This window comes from Episyrphus balteatus, chromosome 1 (assembly GCF_945859705.1).
Source record: "Episyrphus balteatus chromosome 1, idEpiBalt1.1, whole genome shotgun sequence".
In the NCBI taxonomy this organism is placed as follows: domain Eukaryota; kingdom Metazoa; phylum Arthropoda; class Insecta; order Diptera; family Syrphidae; genus Episyrphus; species Episyrphus balteatus.
The window spans coordinates 157,150,106-157,170,900 of NC_079134.1; the positions used below are offsets into that span (position 1 = coordinate 157,150,106).

Here is a 20,795-nt window from a genome sequence, read left to right on the forward strand (position 1 = left end):
AAACCGTTGGGGCTTTTGTTGTCTTTACTTTTTGTTTAAAAAAAATGTATGGAATTTTTTTTTTTTAATTTTTGATGTGTTTTATTCAAAATTTCTGCTGAAAAAAAAGAGATAGCTGACAAATTATTAAATTTTTGGAAAATTTGAAGGTTGTTCACAAACTATGTAAGTTGAAAATTTTATTAAAAAGCGGAATAACTTTCTGAATAATAATTTTAAAATTTTTGAAACTGCAGCTGTAAAAAAGCAATGATTTTGAAACCTATTCCATTATTTTTTTTTTAATGAAAAATAATGAGTTTCGACGAATTGTATTGAGTTTATGAGATTTGTTTTTTCCTTATATTTTTAAAACAATTTTAATTTCTAAAAATTCTGAATATTAGTTCATTCGGAGTTGAATTCAGGGTTTTTTTTTTAAGCTGGAAACATTCATTTTCTTTTTTCTTAAAATATTAGGTGAAAAAAAATAACATGTTGCAGTCATCCAACAGGATAACCTTTTATTAATTTTTTGGGAGCCCCGTGTGAAAAAGCCCTCAAAAATATCTCCTACGCAGTCTTAGGTACAGTGTTTTTTGAATTTAAATAATTTTAATTTGTAATTGGAATTTACAAAACCTATTTAATTTTTGCATGGGTCCAATTATGGTACAGGCAGGACCCGGGAATAGTACGGGTAACCAACAATGCAGTACGTAAAAAGCCCCATAATTTGCATCTATTCTGTCTATTCTGATTCAAGTCTAAGATAGATATCTTAAGAGAAAATAAGGCAACACATTAAATGTATCTGTTTGTTTCGTTTCTTATATCCTATTTCTTATCTATAGGGTAGAGTTGCCTATTTTCGGCCGTCTCCAGTTTCCGGTCACCTTTCGGAAAATCGTTATAACTAGGGTTTTCATAGGATTTATTCCAAAATTTTGCTCTTATGCTGTTCTTATTTGTTAGAACATCATACGATTGAAAATTTGGAATAAACCCCTTCAAAATCACTAGTTATAACGATTTTTCCAAAGGTGGCCGGAAACTGGAGACGGCCGAAAATAGGCAACTCTACCCTATACAATCTAACGTGGGGCCCCGACATAAGGGTATGTATACGCCCCGAATGCATCAAACCTTATAATTTCTGATAAAATTATAAACATAACTTTCAAATAGTCCGATTTAGGGCCTGCAAACGGGCCCCTGTCCTTTAGACAAAATGAGACTGTTTAATATTTAAAATTTTTATTTTAACTTGATTTTTATATGTTCTGTATGGTTCAATTTTAAAGTTCAAGTGACCTCAACTCCAAAGCGTTTCGCCCAGGTACGACAGTGGACTCATCAGTTAGATCAGTCGCTCCACTTAAAATAAAAATAATTTTTATTGTTTTTATTCTGAGTTTTGGTTTGAATATTCTTTTTAATGCCACTTTATTTATTAATCTGGCAACTCTTTTCCATTCAATTAAACTCTACTACTTTTTGTGGCTGCCAAAATCTACTACACTCAAAATGAGAAGTGAAAAATTTTTTTTAGTACACCCCGAAACATTTTCGCTATCGTCTGCATTGAATTCTTCGGTTCGCAAAAAATTAACAAAAAAAATTTCTTCATCAATTTAAAACTATTAGCAAAGTGCAAAAAAAATAAAACTAATTTAAACACAAATAATTAAATTAGCAATGCAGTTGATGTGAATTTATATTTATCTCAAATTGGCCAAATTAAACTACATATTTAAATTATATCTCAATGTCTCCCTGTTAAACTGAATTAGTAAAAAAAAACACCTTTTCATAAAATTTCTGTGAATATAAAAAAAAGACGACTATTTTTTTCATCAAAAGTGTTATTAACTGTTTTTCTGCCCAATTTCTGTTTTTTTTTTTCCCTAAAAAAATTTGTCCATTGCTTCGAAAATTCCGTACGTTGTTGGATAATTTTTCTTCATTTTCGCCGACGACGACGACCGGAGGTGGAAAAATTGATTAATATTTTTTTTTTTTGATTTTTTTCTTTCCTCAAAGAAAAAAGAGAATAAATAAAGTTTTTTTTTTTTCTTATGTTTCTATCCATTATCCATTCATATATCGTGAGTAGAAAAGAGACAAGTATATAAGCTGCAGTAATTAATCGGATATACACAAGTGCAGTGCGCATAAGTGCAATAGAAATAGTCGTGTGTGTGTGTGCTCCAGTTAGTACACTTAATTTGTGTTTCAGCCAAAGAGCCGGCTAATGGGTGGTGTTGTTGGCATCAAGTGCGAATGAGATAAATTTATATTTTGTCAATTTAACCAGTTAAAGTGTGTAAGGGAACGCACGATTGTACTGTTTAAATTTTTGTTCTAAATTTTTCACACCCCCTCTTAGAGGAGACAGACGGGCGGAGTGTTGTTTATTTTTTTTTTTTGTCTTTTGTGGATTTCTTTTTCCAATCAAATTGAACGACGAGCAAAAAAAGAAAGAAGAAGAAAGAAAGGATAAAACAGGAAGGAATTCCTCTGCCTCGTGTGTTAACTGTCAGACGGAAAGGATTTTTTTTAAACTGTTCTCACAAAAGAGAAGAAGAGAATTTTTTCAAAATTAACTTGAAAAAAATATATTTTTGTTTCGAAAAATAACTGCATTGTGTGTTTTTTTGTATTGAAAACATAGAAATTTGAATTGTTTTCTATATTTTTGTTTGTTGTAAAGTAAATTTCACAAAAAAAAAAAAAAGAAGCAATATGATCGATCCGGCAGATTTGCAAACTTTTTTGTCGAAAGTCGACGGGGGTGCGGTTGGTGTTGATCTATTCAAAATTGGCCAAAAGCATCATGATGAACATGCACGTAAGTATTTTACAGTTAACACGAAAAATAAGGTAAATGTTGGGTAACAGCTTGCAAATTTTTTGTTTGACCTTCTTTTTTTGTTTTTGCTTTGAGAAAGAGGAAAAAAGGGGTACTTAACTGAATTAAGGACCAAACGGCTTAAAAGCCACGTACATTCCAACTTGTCATATCTTTAAAATGCATATAAATCCTTATGACATGTTAACTGTTTGTTATATACATAGAAACACTAGTCACAGACTTTTGAGGGCAGATGTACAATGAGGTTTGCAAAAACTGGAATTTTTAAGTATGCCAAAAGAGCATAGCTCCGGTTCATGTGCATTTATTGTACATAACAAAATTCATATACAATTGATGGTCACGCAAAATTTCAAAAAGAAAATCAAATACTTTACCTAGGAGAAGTGAAAAATCAATATGCGGTGTGGCTTTGGTTGTTGTAATTTTTTTTTTGTTTGTTCTTTCATAATAATTATTGTAAATGAAGGTTTTTGCAAAAGGGTAGAATAAACGATAAAGAATTAAGGGCAAAATAGAAATGTGCGTTCTAGGGTGCTAATGTTGAGGTGCTTAGGTACCTACCTCAACATTTGGCAGCCAATACCTATGAAAAGGGAGGTGTTACATTTATTTTGGTTTCTAGTTGTATTCCGATAGTTTTAAATGGGCTTGCAGCGCTAGCTTAATCTGAGGTACATTTTTAGGTTTCACTTATACAAGATTCATTTATTTATTTATTTATCTACGGAGCATTAACTCTAACAGATACAAAATTCCTTAAATCTAAGCTCTATTTATTTATTAATGATATAGTATATAATATAATAATAATTTAATCTAGAGCAAATAAATCAATTAATTTAAGTTTAAACTTTATTCTGTCATCATTTAAATCTAAGGCTAAGCATTTGAAATTAAACAGATGAATACATTTTGTAATGGGTTCATTTTGCCCATATCTAAAAACATGAAAAGGAACATGCAAAAGATACCTCTGACGAATAACCCTTTCTGGAGCATATATTTTAAATTGTTCCAAAAGATTAGGACATTTAATACGATAAGAAAAGACATCATGGACAAGCATAATACAACTAATATTTCTTCTAGTCTCTAAAGACTCTAAACCAATCAAAGCACACCTCGTCGAATACACTGGCATTTCATTCAACCTCCAATTAAGTTGTTTAACAACAAATCTTGTGAAAGATTTTTGAACACGTTCCAATCTCATCTGAGAAGAGACATATGTATGTAGGACACCACACAATAGAACAATACTCTAATAACGGACGTACCAGAGATACATAAACAGATTTAATGGCGTAGGGATTAGAAAATTCTTTACAATTTCGCTTAAGAAATCCAAGCATTGAATTTGCTTTGGCAACTATATAATCAATATGGTTTGAGAATGTCAATTTGGTATCAAACACCACCCCAAGATCTTTGACAATACAAGAAAGACCTAAGACATTATTTAAAATTTTATACATATTCATATTTAAGAGGAGTTCTGTTGTGATAAACAGAGAAAGACTGACATTTATTAATATTTAAAGCAATACAATTACGATCACACCAATCAACTATGTATAACATTTATGTCATTTTGAAGCAAAAAGCAATCATGAACATTTTTAACACATAAGAATATCTTCAAATCATCAGCGTACATTAAACAGGATGCATATTTCAACAATGATGGAATTTCATTTATAAAGATATTGAACAACAATGGGCCCAAACGACTTCCCTGGGGAACGCCAGATGACACATCAATAGTTCTTGAATAAGCATTTTCTAATTTAACTTTTTGTTTTCTATTCATTAAATAATTAGAAATCCATTTCAAGAAAGTAGAATTGGTTCCAAAAGAATATAATCTACTCTTATTAAAATGTCATGTGAAACGGTGTCAAATGCTTTGACAAAATCAGTGAACCCCACATCTACTTGACCAGCAGCTTCCAAAGTATCAGATAGATATTTACTAAATAAGATCAAATTCGTAGTTGTAGAACGCCCAGATACGAAACCATGCTGATAAGGAGATATATATTCTTTAACATTAAAGTAAAACTTTTTAGTAACAATTTGCTCAAATAATTTTGGAATGGCTGAAATCTTAGATATTCCTCTAAAATTTTCAATTTTTTGTCTAGGTCCAGCTTTATGTATTGGTGTTATAAAAATATACCCGCAGACAGAGAGAGATAAATTAAAAATAACTTTTAAAGGAATAATTAAAATATGACAGCATTTTTTCAATATTATTGAGGGAATTTTATCAGGCCCAGAACTATTATCAGAACTTAATGAATTTAAACCTTCAAGAATATCTTCATCTGACAAATACATGGATCCCATATCAGCGCTAGAAGTAACAAAACGGTCAACAGTAGGGTAAATACTATTATGGTTTACGTATACGCTTTCGAAAAAATTTGCAAACAATTCACATGTAGTTTTAATGTCAGTAGACAAAATGCCATTATATTCCATGTTTCTTTGAAAGCCATAAGTCTTCTTCTTATCCTTCATAAATGTCCAGAAACTTATTCGGGATTTTGATTGCTTAGTCATCATTACAATTCTTTGGTTTTAAAATAGAAAGTTCGGCTTTTACCCCCTGAATACAATGGTGTAGCTGTGGCTTTAGCTTGTAGCGCAAGTTGAAGAATTGTCAACATTTTGCTCAGCTGCCGCCAAATTTTGTAGGGTTTTCCCTCAATAAAATGTTGACAGTACTACAAGCTACAGCCACAGCTAAACCATTATATTCAACCAGTTATTGTTGTGTCGGACCTGTGGAAGGCTGAAAAACTTACATTCGTAAAAGCTCAAAAACTATTTCACGGAAATTGACAGCCAAAGAAGAACTAGAACGAGAATACGTAAAATCCTCAAAATAACGTAAAGCTTTCTATAAGAACTTCCTTCTTTTCTGAAACAATAAGAGCCTGCAAAGTAGCTAAAAATGCCGCCAACAATCTAGAGCACATAAGCAAAGGTGCCTAATCTAAGGTTAGGTGATATTTTTGACAGTATTGACCGTCAAATTGCACTTGACCATACAAGGTGAGTAGCCCATAAAGCAACAACAAAATTGTGCAAAATGACTGTCAACTATGAAATATAAACTTAGCCGATTCGATCCCAAATATCTAAGTTTAAATACATACAATTAGTTCCAGTACAGGTGTATAGACGAAGAAAATCAAACGCCATCAAAATCAAAGGATTTTTCAGAGAAACGCATAGTGCAAACTCATAACGCCGAAATGGCGGATACGCCCATAATAAATAATACTGAACCATTTTCTACCTGCTTGGATATAAGGTTAGTTCGTTGTGAGCTTTTGGGCACTCTGTAACTCTCCGAACTCGCGTTGAAGCGTTTTTTGTAGCTCTTTTTTCAACTAGAGTTATTTGCTCTGTGTTCGATGTTCGCTCTAAGCATACCCTGAACGAACTCTGAACAACCCTGGGTATTTTTTCAGAGCGCAGAATTCAGGGTTGTAAGAACCATTTCAGCTGTTGTAATTTTAGAAAAGAATTAGTTTGGATCGCGAAAATTGGGTTGTTGTTTGTTGATGCAAAAATTGTATGGTAATAACTAAACAAATAAAAGAAATGTCACCTCTAAGAAGGTGTTGGATGTAAAATGAAAACCCGAAAAACTCTGACATTTTTGACAGTTGATTGAAACCACTCAGAGTGCCCTGCAGCGGGGAACAACGAACAAACCTTCTGATAGGCTAGCTAAGCTCAAAGATATTTAATAGAAAAGCTTAAAATTATTACGCCCACGGATTATGGCAAAGATTTGGAGATATGGAAATAGTTATTCAGTAGAAAGATATAGGTAGGCGTGTTTTTTTGGCAAAGCTATCCGCATTAGGATTTTCCAAATATCAAAACTGAACAAAAATTTATATGCCCGAACCAAGAGAAAGGAAAACGTAAACTTATACACATCGTCAAAATTCTATGCCAAGCTTGATTTAGCTTCTATTCCTATCGGCAGCTGCATGTTGTTTTTGTAATGCATATAAACGCCAACTACAGATACGGATAGCAATGCCAAAAAAACCACAGCTATTGACATTTTTGTTTAATATTAGAAATCCATGTTAAATATGAATCGAATTTTAATATCAAAGGTTTTTTTAGATTACTATGTTATTCATCCGTCGACGGAGTATAAAAGGATGTATCACACGGGATAGGCCTTAACCATGAAGTTGAAACAATTCAACTAATAAGTGTGTAGGTTAAAACTAGCTCAATATGAGGCTTTCAGAATAATAATGGATTTAAGTCCATTTGAAAGGACCCCGCACATTTTGTATGGGAAGAGGCCCTTGGTGAAATTGTCTGAAATTTTAGTATGTTGTTCTCTTGAAGCTCTTGATCAAAAGTCGATATGGGCAGAAAGTAAAAAAATGGACAGTTTTTAAGATAACGGGTTTTTTCTTTGACTATCTCAAACCTTTTATAAGGGATGGTAACTTCCTATATCGTGTTTTGCGTCATTTTTTAGTGGAGTTCATAGGTTTTTAGGGTCACTGAATCCAAATCTGAAGTCCATTTTGCCTCATCAGGTAAGGTTTTCAAGATAACCTCAAAAAATGTCACAGTCTCAAAAAAATTTTTCTTTGATCTGGGAGTGCGACTATGTTTGATGCAGTTTTTTTTGGGTCGCTGAAGCAGATTCGAAGTCTATTTTATCCTATCACTTCGAGTTTTTGAGATAACAGCAAAAAAGTAACGAAAACCTTTTTTGAAGTTATCTCGAAAACCTGACGTGATAGGACAAAATAGACTTCGAATCTGGTTTCAGCGACCCAAAAAACATGTATCAAACATAGTCGCACTTCCAGATCAAAGAAAAAATTTTTTTGAGACTGTGAAATTTTTTGAGGTTATCTTGAAAACCTTACCTGATGAGGCAAATTGGACTTCGGATTTGGATTCAGTGACCCTAAAAACCTATGAATTCTACTAAAAAATGACGCAAAACACAATATATAGAGTTTCTATCCCTTTTAAAAAGTTTGAGATAGTCATCGAAAAAAATCCGTTATCTTAAAAACTGTCCATTTTTTTACTTTCTGCCCATATCGACTTTTGATCAAGAGCTTCAAGAGAACAACATACTAAAATTTCAGACAATTTCACCGAGGGCCACTTCCCATACAAAATGTGCGGGGTCCTTTGTGCTTTGAAAAGCTCTCTTTTAAAAACTAAGAGAATTTTTGAAAAAAAGGTTTTACAGACCATAAGCCTTGTGTGCCCTTATTTTAATCATTTTATTATCGAAATAAACAAATACTGAATTTATAAGACCTGAAAACATCCAACTTGTAAAAGAGTGGACCTGACTCACAATTATTCTGAACTCCTCATTTATTGAATATCTCATCTACTTACTGCCCTCCGTGGTACAAAATTGATAAAAATTAATTTTCAAACTGCCTAAAATCACTTCGATGCAAAACACACATTTTGGGCTGGGGCTCTAGATGCATATCTAAAAAGGGCCGAGTATTATACTATGCCGGTAAAGAACATATTTTTTGGAAACCTACAGGAAAACCAAAAAGTCGCATGTAACAATAGGTACCCCTTAACACAAAAAATTATCCGGCTTTAAAGAGACTTAATATACTTAAGAGTTAAAAATGGTATTTAAAGAAGAAGCGTTAGCGGCAAACTCTTCCACTTAATTTAAATTGCTTCAGTAATTTGCTTTAGAAGGTTGTATCATGTTTCAAGAGCCGCGAAGTTAGAAATTTTCTTGAAAATCTGACGGCAGGAAAGCAATTTGGAACGCAGCTTAATTAAAAGTAGGATATTCAGCAGGAACAAAAAAGCTTTTGAATGTAAATTGTCGAGGACAGTCACTTAATCTTAAGTTTGTTGTAAAAAAAAACAGGCTGTAAATCCTTTCCTTCCGTACTGCCAATGATGCTACAAAAAATGCTATAAATTTTTTTCGAGCCGTGCAAAAGACCGTAAAAATGACACCTGGCAAGTTCGAAAAAGCTTATGGCGGGCTTATCAATACGTTTTTTTCAAAAATTTCGTTGCAGTGTTAGGAACATAAGTACATAACATTCTCAAATACAAAAAATGAAAATATTCGATGTAAAATAAAGCTGTGCTCAAAATTTATATACTTAATCCAATACAACCCCGAAATATGTTTTTGTTATTTTAATTTATAGTATGTAATTTTAAATTTCATTTCTTTCTTATTCAGCAACTGGTAAAAACAACAAGCATAATGGAAATTTCCGTGTTGCTTTGGACATTGAAGACTGTTTGGACAGATTCTATGGAGGCTATTATTCTGGTAAGAAAACAAAATACTCATAGAACATCCCAACTTGATACCACAAACTCTATTTTTTCAGATTGGGCATGCGGTGGCCAATGGAACAGGGCTTACCAGTTTGTACAACTTTTAGCCAGTGCCTTTAAACATTCTCATGTAGAGGTGATTGCATTTTTCGATGGAACTCTTAAGAAAAATAAAAAATGCTCTGCCGAATGCAATGATTTTCGCCAAAAGACAATTTCGGTAAATTCCATAAATTAAACTACAAAATTCTTAAAAAAATTAATTTATTTTCCTAAAGGTCTTGAAGCACATCAGAATGATTGGAACACCACCACCAAAAATTTGGTGGTTACCTCCATCTGGAATTAAGACAGTGTTAAGGAATGCCTTGAGGAGTGTACATATTCAAATTGTAAGAACTCTAATGACAATTTAAAGAAAAGCCTTGACAATTTTTATAAATTTTATTTTCAAAGGTACAAACGGTTAACGACCATACCATGGAAGTCATTGAACACTTCCATGAACAAAAACTCGATGGCATTTTAGGCCTTCATCCCGATTATATTATAGCGAATACGACGCGCTACTTCAGCTCCCATGACCTGCGATTATCCTATAAGGGAGCCCTCGAGACCAAAGAGTTTATGATATCGAAGCTATTGGCTTCGTTAAGCCTTACCGCCGATCATTTGCCTTTTGTTGCAGTCTTCTTGGGTGGTTATATCCTAATCGATGAAGCCAAATGGAAAGTCATTTATGAACGATTAAAAATCGATTCTAGTTTAGACTTTGAGGGACGAATTCGTAAAATTGCCGAAATTGTTCGTAATTCCCCTACAACGGACATTGATGAATTCATTAAGCATTTAAGTTTGGCTGAATATGAAAAAGAGATCAAGGAATCACTTGAATATTACCAGCGAAAGGGTAAATTCTCGGCGAAAAAATATCAAGGTTCGAAGAAACGCAATGAGCTTATTAAACCGGTTGCTGTGACAGATCCACCAATGCCATTTGCCTCAGAAACGGCTGAAAATGATGAAGCCGCTAAGAAAATTCTTAGCGATGCTGTTGCTAAAGATGATGAAGTTGAAGAAGGGTCTGCATCTGGTGATAAGGCAAAGACTGAAGAAAAAGAGAAACCAGCTCCAACAGCGGCAGCAGCAGCATCATCATCCACTCCAGCTGCAGCAGCTTCTTCAACTAATGGTGCAAAAACCTTACAGCCTTTTGTATACACTCTACCAGCTGAAGTGCTGAAAACCTCGCTAAATCGCCATCAACGTGGCATAATGGATCCAAGGATCTATCAGCTTCTTATAAAGAAGGAAATTATTCTTCCTCAAGTGTTGGAAGATGAGCAATATCGCGAGATTCCTTCGGTTCATTTGTTCTACCGGCCAGCACGACAAATGATCTATGCCATTTTGTTTAACTTGTACCACCAAAAGTACCTGTGTTCAAAGAGGAACGGCAACAATAATGAGTCATCCGATAAGTCTAACAAAAAAGAAAACAAAAAGGACAAGAAAGATGCTGCAGCTGCAGCAGCTGGTTCGAAGCCACCAGAAATTCAAGTAGCCGAATGGATATGGTCTCCTCAGAATGAGTACAAGAAGCCAGCTCTGGTGAGTGCCACTCCACTTCCATGGGCTGTTCCGACTATTCAGCGTTTGTGGTTTGGTATGGCATTCGATGATAAGCAACGTCGTATGCGGGCATTTTTGACAATCATGCGCTCCGATTCGCCGTTGATGTTGAATCGTGGCTATGTGCCACAACATATGCTAGTCATGGCTTGTGTGTTAAGATATATTGTAACAAGTCCCGATAGGAATATCCTGACACGCCAGGAACTCGATGCATTCCTTGCGACAGCATTTTCTCAGCAATTGCCAATGGTTGAGAACACTCAAGAACTTGTGGTAAGTGTATCAGATTAATCCATTAAGTTTGATATATATTAAATGGCTTTTTATTTAGTTACCTGGTGTGCATTTGCGTGGAGTTTATCTTGCAACATTATTCATGCAAGGTGTTGAGACTGCATCTTTAGCAAATGATGCATGTGGAGTGCCTCTACCATGGACTATGATCAATCCATGGTTGTTCTTTGATGGCAAATTATTCCATCTAAAGTTGAAGATGTCAACTTATGTATCGACAATACGCGAACTCTGTGATGATCATATTGAAATAGTATTGAAAATCGAACGATTCCGTAAGGCCATATTGGAAGATGTGGAACACTTTTTACTGCCTGCAGCTCATATGGGTAAGATTTGAAATTAAGTTAAAACTTTCTAGATGATATTTTATCACCTAATAATTTAAATAAGTTCTCACTTAATTATATTGAATGGGGTGGTAGCATCCAAATTAAATCTGCTTTTTGCTATCGGGTCCTTGTGTCTCAAATTTAATCTTTTAAATTTATCCACTTGCGATCATTAGAATGTATAATTTTTTCTAATTTACCATTCTTCACAACAACTAAGTTGCGCCAGTTTTAACAACCAATTGATCTCAGAATAGTTTTAATCTTATTATACTGAATAAGTATTCATCTTTTCGAATTAAATGCGTTACTAGACACAGTAAAAATCACGACAATGAACACACCGACGAGGTGGCATGTAAAGGTATTACAAAAGAGATCGCCGTTCGTCTGTATTCAGCCAAAAGAGCAATAAAAACCCCTGAAGAAGTCGTGAACGTTGGAAAAAAGATGAAATAATTTTTTTTTATTTGCATTTAAAATCAAATTGACCAAAATGGTCTGCATATACCTACAAATGTAAAATGTATATTTACAAAATAAATCAATTTTAAGTGACTTTTTAGAATTATTGATTCTTGTCTTCACGTTATTCCTCTTATGGTAAAAGTAGCTCAGAATGTTAAAGTTTTTAAAGAATAAAAGAATTATTTTTTTAGAAATATTTTTTTTTGAAAATTTAAAAATTTAAAATTTTCTACGTGCAATTTTTCAAAACTTTTCAAAAAAAAAGGTATTAATCTAGAAATTTTACTACACCGTATTCATATTAAATGAAAATTTTATATTTTTAGAAAAATTTCCTATTGATTTTAAATTAACATTACTAAAACGCTTTCGTATAAATCTTTCGTTGAAGTTTGTTAAGTTTTTTTACGAAAAATTCAGAAACAAAAAAAAAAAAAACGCTACAATGGTTTGGGCTGTAGCTTGATAAATATAAATAAATATAAATAAATAATAATAAATATAATAAATAATCAGTAGGAAAAAACCTTTAGAGATAACTTTTTATATAAACTGAGCGATGTGTTGATCCCGATCATACCACTCAGTAATATTCTGAAAATGATTCAGTCAGGTTCAATTTTAAGTCAATTTTCCACTTATTCCAACTTCTGTTCCATACCCCCTTGAAATGGAGGTTCGGTTCTTCTTGTCGTCTTTAACATTTGCTCGATTTGGCTAAGTAGAACGTTTTTATAAAAAACTCTTGCAAAAAGAAAAATCTGTCAAATTGCATACAAATTTTAAAACTTCCCGTTTTAAATAGCATTTTTAAATTTGATAGAGTGTAAATAAATTGAACTTCGAGGCCAACTTATTTATAAAAAAAGTCCCTGTCCCTGTCAGTTGAAAAAGAACGTAGAAATATGTGTTATTTTTGTGTTATTACTAACATAATTGAAATCAATGCATTTCTTTTTTCTAGACCCGATGTACCGACCCGGTTTGTTGCCTCAAAGGGCACTATCGCAACGTGCTCTCTCACTCCAACAATTCAGTAAGAATTGTGTTGCAGCAGCAGCAGCCTCGCAATACCATCCTCTAACTGCCGCAGCCAATGCCAACAATGCGATTCTCTACAATACACAATCACCCTATTTTGCTCTATCATCGGCCCTTTTGGGTCGCGAGGCAGTAACTGGGGTAAATCCACCACCAAACAATGGAGGACGTAACCGCAATCAAATGGGCAATCGTAATGGCCAAAATCGTAAAGGTTATCAACTTAAAGTTGGAGGTTAGTATAATGCAAAATCAAAAAGAAAAAAAAAAAATCTAAATTTAATCAAATTAGTTCTTTAGAATTGTTTTCTTCCTAATTTTGCATTAATGCGTAGTTTTTTTTTATTATTTATTTTTAAATAAGAGAAAAAAAAAATCATTTTATTATTATTTTTAAACCCAGAGACTTTTTGTTTTGTTGCACACCCCCTTTTTTTAATTCATTCCTTTCACCAAAATTATTCAAAAAAAACCTAAAGCATTTCAGAAACATAAAGAAAAAAAAAACATCCCAAAATCATTCTCTCTCAAAAAGATTTGAATACAAAACAAAAAACCTCGAAACTGTTTGTTTGATTAATTTTGCGAATTGTAGGAATAGTTACAGGTTCATGGGCCGGTAACAATGCAGCCGCCGCAGCAGCTGCATCCCGCTCCTTGTTCGGACCACTCGGTGGTAATGGCGGCGGTGGCAATCGCATGGTAGGTGGTGGTGGAAATCGCTTAAACAACAATCTAGCTGCTCGCATTGGCATGGGAAATCGTGGCAAATTAAGTCTAAATGCACGACTCAATCGTAATGCCAATGTTGGCCCTGGAACAGTGGCAGCTGCTAATATTGCCAATCGCAATTTGGCACGTAATTTTGCTGCCAAAGTTAACATTCGTAGTCGCAATCGCAACAAGCGAAAGGACAATCGTGCTAAAAATCAAGCCAAAAATAAGAAATCCGAAGAAGAAGCTAAAGTTGAAGGCGACAAAGAGGGATCTGAGAAAGAAACAACAGCAACGACAACATCAACATCTAAAGGAACCGAATCCAATGGTTCTACTTCACCAGATACAACCACATCAGAAGATAAACCAGCAGCAGCTGCTGCTGTTGTTGTGGCAGTTGCTACAAAAACCCGCTCTCCAATTACAATTAAAACTAAAAGTACTGCTACAACTGTAGCCAATGCCACATCTACCACCCCTACGACCGCCAAAACCTCATCATCTTCATCTTCATTGCCATTAAAATCCTCCTCCTCCTCAGCAGAGACCACAACCAACACCACTACAGTTGCTAAAGTAGATAAAGTCATAAAGATTGAGCCTCCATCATCGCCACCATCATCCACTGTGACCAAGACAAACAAAACCGCCACCGTCGCCAAGCTAAAACCATCATCGGCCCAAGATGAAAAAACCATTGAAGCTGTATTGGATCAAATTGGTTCTTTAACTATGACTGAACCTGAACTCAAAAACGAACTTGTCGCATAAGACAATAAAAAATAATAAAAAAATAAGTCGAAGAAGCTTATAAGAAATTGAAAAACGATTAAATTTTTTTAACATTTTTTTCGCGCTGATATGTTTTGTTAAAGTTTTTATGTGTTTTGTGTAATAAAAAAAAAAAACAGAAATAAGATCGCGAATTTTCCAAATACCCCTTCATCATGAAAATAGCTTTTTTCAAAACACACATACACATGTAAACACCTCATTGTTATATATTATTATTATTATTATTTTTATATATTTTTGCACATAAAGTGAAATTTTGTTTCTTTATTTTGTTCCTTTGCGATGCCAATTTTTTTAAAAAATTAGTATCCCTATCCCTTGTTCTTGAATTCAAAAACTTATAAAAAAAGCACAAAACGAACTCCACACAATCCATTATATACACTCTCTCTCTCCTCTTAACCCCAAAAAAATCGTAGAAAATATAAATTAAAAAAACTTATAAACAAAAAAAAACTTTTTCAATTTAATCTGCCAACATCAACTTTTTAAAGTTCGACCTACCTGCCCAAATCGGATATAGCTAATTCAATGTGAGATCTAAACTTAAAACAACAACAGTTAACAACAATCTTTTTAAAAAAATATATCTAAATTACAACAATTACATCCACAAAGCTTTTAATTTCTTACCAATCTAAAAAAAAAAAACTGCATGCACTTTAGCACCTGAAAAAAGGAACGGAATAAGCTTGGAAGGATGATGATGGCGATAGGAATTGGTCGGTGGATGATGAGGAAGTCTGCTAAAGCTATAAAAAAACTTCAAAATATATCAAGCACTTTAAGAAAGCTTCAAACCTGTTTGAAAGCATGACGAGAGTGTAGTAAAGAACAAATACAAATAAAAAACTTAATAAAACTCCTTAAATGTGCTTAAATGTTAAAATTAAATTTATCAAAACAAAAAAATAAATAAAACAAAAAACGAGGCAAAAAAAAAATCACCCGCGCTCCCCTATTATTCATGATTATTTATTTATTCATCGAAAGAAGATAAAATCCGATGATTTTTAAATTAAATTTAATGTTCGGTCTTTTTAAAGGCTTTTAAAGTCTAAAAGAATAAACGAATATGAAAAAAATAAACTAAAAACATTAGTTCGTACTGTTAAAAGTGAGTATTATTATAAGGATCTTATTTAAAAAACAAACTGAAAAAAGATGATAATTTATGTTTAAATTAAATTAAAAATTAAAAAAATATGTGAAAAAGAATTTATTTCTTTTTTTTTTTGTTTTGTTAAATGTAAAAGTAGTGTTTCAACTAAAAAAAATTGTAATCTCAATATAAATAAGAAAAAAAATAAAACAAAAAATGATTTTCTTTACAAGACACACAACACCACACAAGAAACCTATATAAACATTAATAAATATTAAAAAAAAAATAAAAATAAAATCCGCCGTGGGATACGAATTTATTAAAAAACAAACAAAAAAATAAAATACATAAAACAAAATAGACAATGATGTGTATTTTTAGTATTTCGCCTTATTTTGTGATAAAAAAAAAATAAATAAAAAACTATTTAAATTAAATATGCAAATTGTAAAAAAAAAACTGAAACTAATCTAAAGTGAAAGATATACGAACGAAAAAAAATAAAGCGAAATTTGTGGCATTAAATGAAAAAAATCGAAAGCAGAAATGAAAAGAAGTCAATATATTAAAATTCTTTAAAATACAATTCTTGATTCTAAAACCGGACTTACTCTTACAAAAAAAAAATTAAATAAAAACACTTTAAATCAGTCGAACGATGATTGATCCAGATTTGACGTCTCATTATGGATGGTAAGTTTTTTTTTAACTCAAAAGATTTCTTAAAAATGTATGTATTTATAAAAATATGTACTTACTATTTAAAAATGTTGAAAATATTTACAAAGTAGGTGAACAGCATTATCTTGAATATAATCGATTTTATTTACAAATTTTTTTATTTTGCTTTATATCTGTCAACGGCAGTTTAATGGTTAGTAAGCGGAAACATTGATTTCCAAGTACACATTCATCCAATGTTGGTTCATTTTGAGAGGTGTTTTGAAGATTTCAAAACTTAAGTCCGAGTTAAGGGTGATACAAATTTGAGTTAAATGTTCAGAATGCTCCAATTTGTTTTGGGAAATTTAATCTTTAATGATCCTTCATTTTACATTTGTATTTGTTATCTCTGTGCGGCACCCATTTGTGTACATACAAACTGTAAAAAATCGCGTATCAAAAAATCAATACTGAAAAATGTTTAATAAACTGTGTATATAATAAGTAGCCAAAAAATTATCACTTGTCCGATTAATCGTTAATTTTCAATAATAATGCAAATTACACATACGTCAGCGTGATCCGGTCATATCGTCCCCCCTAGGCCAAAAGCATGAATTCAAAAAAATGAAAACTTTGTAAAATAGGTTTGTAAAATAATTTGTTTCCGAATCCAACACTTAAACAAATTTTTAGTTATTGAACAACTGAGATTGGCGAATTATTTACCAATGAAGGAATCAAAGTCCAAAATATTTAATTTGTTTATGGCGAATTATTTACCAATGAAGGAATCAAAGTCCAAAATATTTAATTTGTTTATGGCTTGAGAGGGTCGATATTATGAGTAATTTTTTAGATGATAAGCAACAGCAACAGCTTAGAGTCGGAGCCAACTAACTTAAACTCATCTGTGAGTTTAGAGCTCCTAGAAAAAGCCAACCAATTTGATTTCTAGACTTACTAAGCCCAAATACATTAGGTTTGATATACATTTTTCTAGAAAATGTAAATGAACGCTTAAAATAAGCAAAACTTAAAAAAAAAATAGCATTAACATGGACCCAAATTTAAAAAAAATTAATATTTCAAAAACTAGACCGGCTAAAAAGCATTCAATATGATTTTTCGGCTTATTGAACCCAAATCTATAAAATTTGGTATTGAACTTTCTGTAAAATTTTAAGTTGAAAATTGTTAGCCAGTGTAATATAATTAGAACACAAATTTTGATTTATAAATTATAGATTTATAAAGATTTATAGATTTATAAATTCCACTTTGTCTCATGAAAGTACTGTGTGCCAAAACAGCTGCTAAGCTTTAATAAAATAACATCAAAGTGGAATTTATAAATCAATTTATTGATTAGAATTAGGGAGATTTATGAAATTTCATACAAATTAAAAGAATTGCTTTTGCTATTTTAAGATAATTTGACGGTGAATATATCGAAGCTCATTATTGTTTTAAATCCATTATAATCGAACAATTTCTTCCAGGCTTTTGTTAGCTGCTCCAGCAAATATTTCACTACCATCAAAGCAAAAACACATAATGTGCCCTACTCAACAAATACGAAAACAGCAAACCTTCAACACGTAAATCCCACATCAATTAACAGCAACAACAACAACAGAAGTGGTGAGAAAATACAAATTAAGTAAATGTAAACTATATATTTGTATTACAAAAAAAAATTTTTTTATTTACATTTTACAAATAAAAAAAAAAATGCAAATCGTGTGAAAAAAAAATTATTATAAAACCGAAAAAAAATTAAAAGAAAATCTTTTTTATGATCTGTGATGTTATAAATGTATTTTTATATATATTTGTTAATTATATTGTTAAACAAAAAATAAAAAAAATGAATCATATATTATATACCGCTATAATAATATAAAAAATATGGAAATAACAAAACAACACCAACCGATAACAACAACAACAAAGTTATTTCCAAAAAAATGAACAAAAAAATGTTAAACAACAACATAACACGATACACACTACAATAATTGCATTAAATGTAATTTATTGTGTGTGTAAAATTAAAGTTTATATATAAAATAAAAATAAATAAAAAATTAAAATGTTATTTAACTATTTTATTAATATATAAAAAAATCTAATAAGAGAATTAAGATCTGAAAGAAAATTAAATAAAAAAAAAATAATATATTTATATATAAAATAAATAACAAATACAAATATTAATATTTATTATATATATTCTTTATATAGAAATATATAAAGAACAAAAAATAAACGAGAAATGCAAAATCTTATCTTATATTCAAGCAAAGTAGATAAAAATAAAAAAATTTAAAAACAACAACCGAAAAAAGTTGAATTTAATTCAACTCAAAAAAAAAGGAATCAAAGAAAGAAAAAAAAAAAAAACAAAAAGAAGTTTGTTAGGAAACATAAGATCGAATCTTAACATGTATGACTGCATCTGCCCAAAAATAAATACAAAAAACAAAAATAATAAAAACATGAAGTTTAAGTAAAATCGAAACAAAAGTATGGTATATATTTTATGAAGTCGAATCGAAAGAATTTAACAGGTAAAATTTATAGAAAAGAATGTCAAAAAAGCCATATATTTCACAAAAAACAAAACAAACAGATAGCAACCGCTTGAAATAAATAGCAAATGCTAATAAATATCAATTCAAAAATTAAGAATCAACAAAATGTGTAAATGATTTAAGTTTAAACAAAAAAAAAAAAAAACAAAAGTTCAATGAAAAAATTTAAACAAAACTTAAACCTTTTCTCTCCAGACAAAATAAAAAAAAATCAAGTTTTGAAAGTAAAAAAAACCGTAATAGAATCACTTAATACAAAAACGTTTTCTCACAAACGAATATTGAAACACTTATATATTATCTATTAATGCAAAAACAAAAAAACTTTAAAAAAACAAAAATTAATCTTAAACGTAAAAATAAGTTTTTAATTTTATTTACATACATTTTTCTTTCAACAAAGCAGCACACACAGTTTATGAAATCAAGAAAAAAGTTATATAAAAAAATCGCCCCTTAAAATGGAAATCAAATATACTTCTGCGAGTATACACAAATGTTACAAAAGTATATTTACATACAGAATGAACTGTCAAAACAATAATAAGTGCTATTTTGTTCTTAAAAAATAATTAAACGTTATATCCTTTGGATATATCTCATAAACAAAACATTTTTATGCCAAGAAGTTGGCTTTTTTACTTTAATTTTTTTTTTGTTTCACGTTTCATATATTTAACATTTATTATAAAAAAAATGTTTTGTAAATCCTTGAAACACACAGGCTTGCAAAAACTTCTCAAATAAACTTATAACTATTAGATTATACAATAAAATATAACAAAAACACAAATTAAACAATTTCTTGACAGCCACTATTATTAAAAATAAAATTATAAAAAAAAAATACAACCATTTCTGCGGTAAAATTTAACGATTTTTTTTTAAACTAAAGATTTGTATATATATTTTTAATATCCTAGAAAAAAGGGAATACATAGATTTTTGTTTAATTTAAGTGCATGCAAGTACTAAACATATATATATTTGTGCATTGATGGAAATTTTAACAAAAAAAAATAAAAAAAAACAAAATATTCATAATGAGGGAATTTAAAAATTAATTTTTGTTTTCAATTTAAAAGTAAGCTAAGAAACAAAATAATATATAAAATGTTAAGAGAATATAGAATTCAATATTCTCCTATTCAATAGAAGATGAATGTTTAATTTTTAATGTTTAATATCAAAATGAATATCTTAAGATATTAAAACTTGCAAAATTATTATATGTATAGAGATTCGAAATTATAATGATGATCACATTTGCTTAACCTATACTAAAAGAAGATATCAAAATCAGTTAACGAGTTTTTTAATAGAATCTAATATACATAGTTTGTATGGATTAGGTCGTCAAATTTCTAAGCGTCAGTTTTTAAATCAGCAGGAAGAATTCATTAAATCTAAAATTAAAATGTTTTCAAAACTATCGTATAGTAAATGATCATATACCTGCCGGCCTATCGAGGCATCCGTCGAAACGGAAATTTTGTCTGGTTTCGTATGAATCGTATAAAATCGAGGAAAATTTTCCGTTCCGATGGAATTCTCGATAAGCCCGATTACACTGGCACAAAAAATATAAAAGCTTCGTTAACAACAAACTAGATTCACCTAGGCTCCTAGGGTTATGAATTTGATGTACTGAATCCGAGATCAGTTTGACCCGTAGAGGTCCAGGTTTTGAATTAAGTGCAAAAAATAAACAAATAAAAACAATATCAATTGGTATTTTTTTGTGGTATTTTGCACTTTACTTAAAATCAGGATCTGATAGGGCCAGATGGACCTCGGATTCGAATTCAGTGCATCGAAATAGATGACCCTAGGTGGGCTCAGTTCGTTCTACTGGCCACTTTGGTTTTTTTTTTTGTGTCGGTGTTATCTGTCTAGAGGAATCAGTCCTTCTTTATTGCAGATTCTGAAGTTTGATTAAATCT

The 20,795-nt window shown here is 31.1% G+C and overlaps 1 protein-coding gene across 2 annotated transcripts; it reads left to right on the top strand.

Moving 5' to 3' along the window:
- The first annotated feature begins 1,521 nt into the window (after positions 1-1,521).
- Positions 1,522-19,002, top strand: LOC129921361 (constitutive coactivator of PPAR-gamma-like protein 1). Of its 2 annotated transcripts, none has more exons than XM_056003160.1 (9): positions 1,522-2,830; positions 9,105-9,197; positions 9,259-9,425; positions 9,484-9,597; positions 9,662-11,113; positions 11,172-11,463; positions 12,899-13,210; positions 13,571-16,285; positions 17,758-19,002. In XM_056003160.1, exons 1-8 carry the CDS (start codon positions 2,725-2,727, stop codon positions 14,461-14,463), a joined length of 3,429 nt encoding a protein of 1,142 aa, XP_055859135.1. In that variant the 5' UTR covers positions 1,522-2,724; the 3' UTR covers positions 14,464-16,285; positions 17,758-19,002. The 2 variants fall into 2 exon arrangements, with proteins under 2 accessions (XP_055859135.1, XP_055859136.1); XM_056003161.1 differs by having other exon boundaries at positions 13,577-16,285.
- Positions 19,003-20,795: the final 1,793 nt, after the last annotated feature.

Bases quoted from the DNA above. Each gene is read 5' to 3' on its own strand.
- LOC129921361 (XM_056003160.1), top strand. From the start codon at position 2,725: ATGATCGATCCGGCAGATTTGCAAACTTTTTTGTCGAAAGTCGACGGG. The intron at 2,831-9,104 runs GTAAGTATTTTA...TTTCTTATTCAG, and splicing joins GCATCATGATGAACATGCAC to CAACTGGTAAAAACAACAAG. The intron at 9,598-9,661 runs GTAAGAACTCTA...TTATTTTCAAAG, and splicing joins GGAGTGTACATATTCAAATT to GTACAAACGGTTAACGACCA.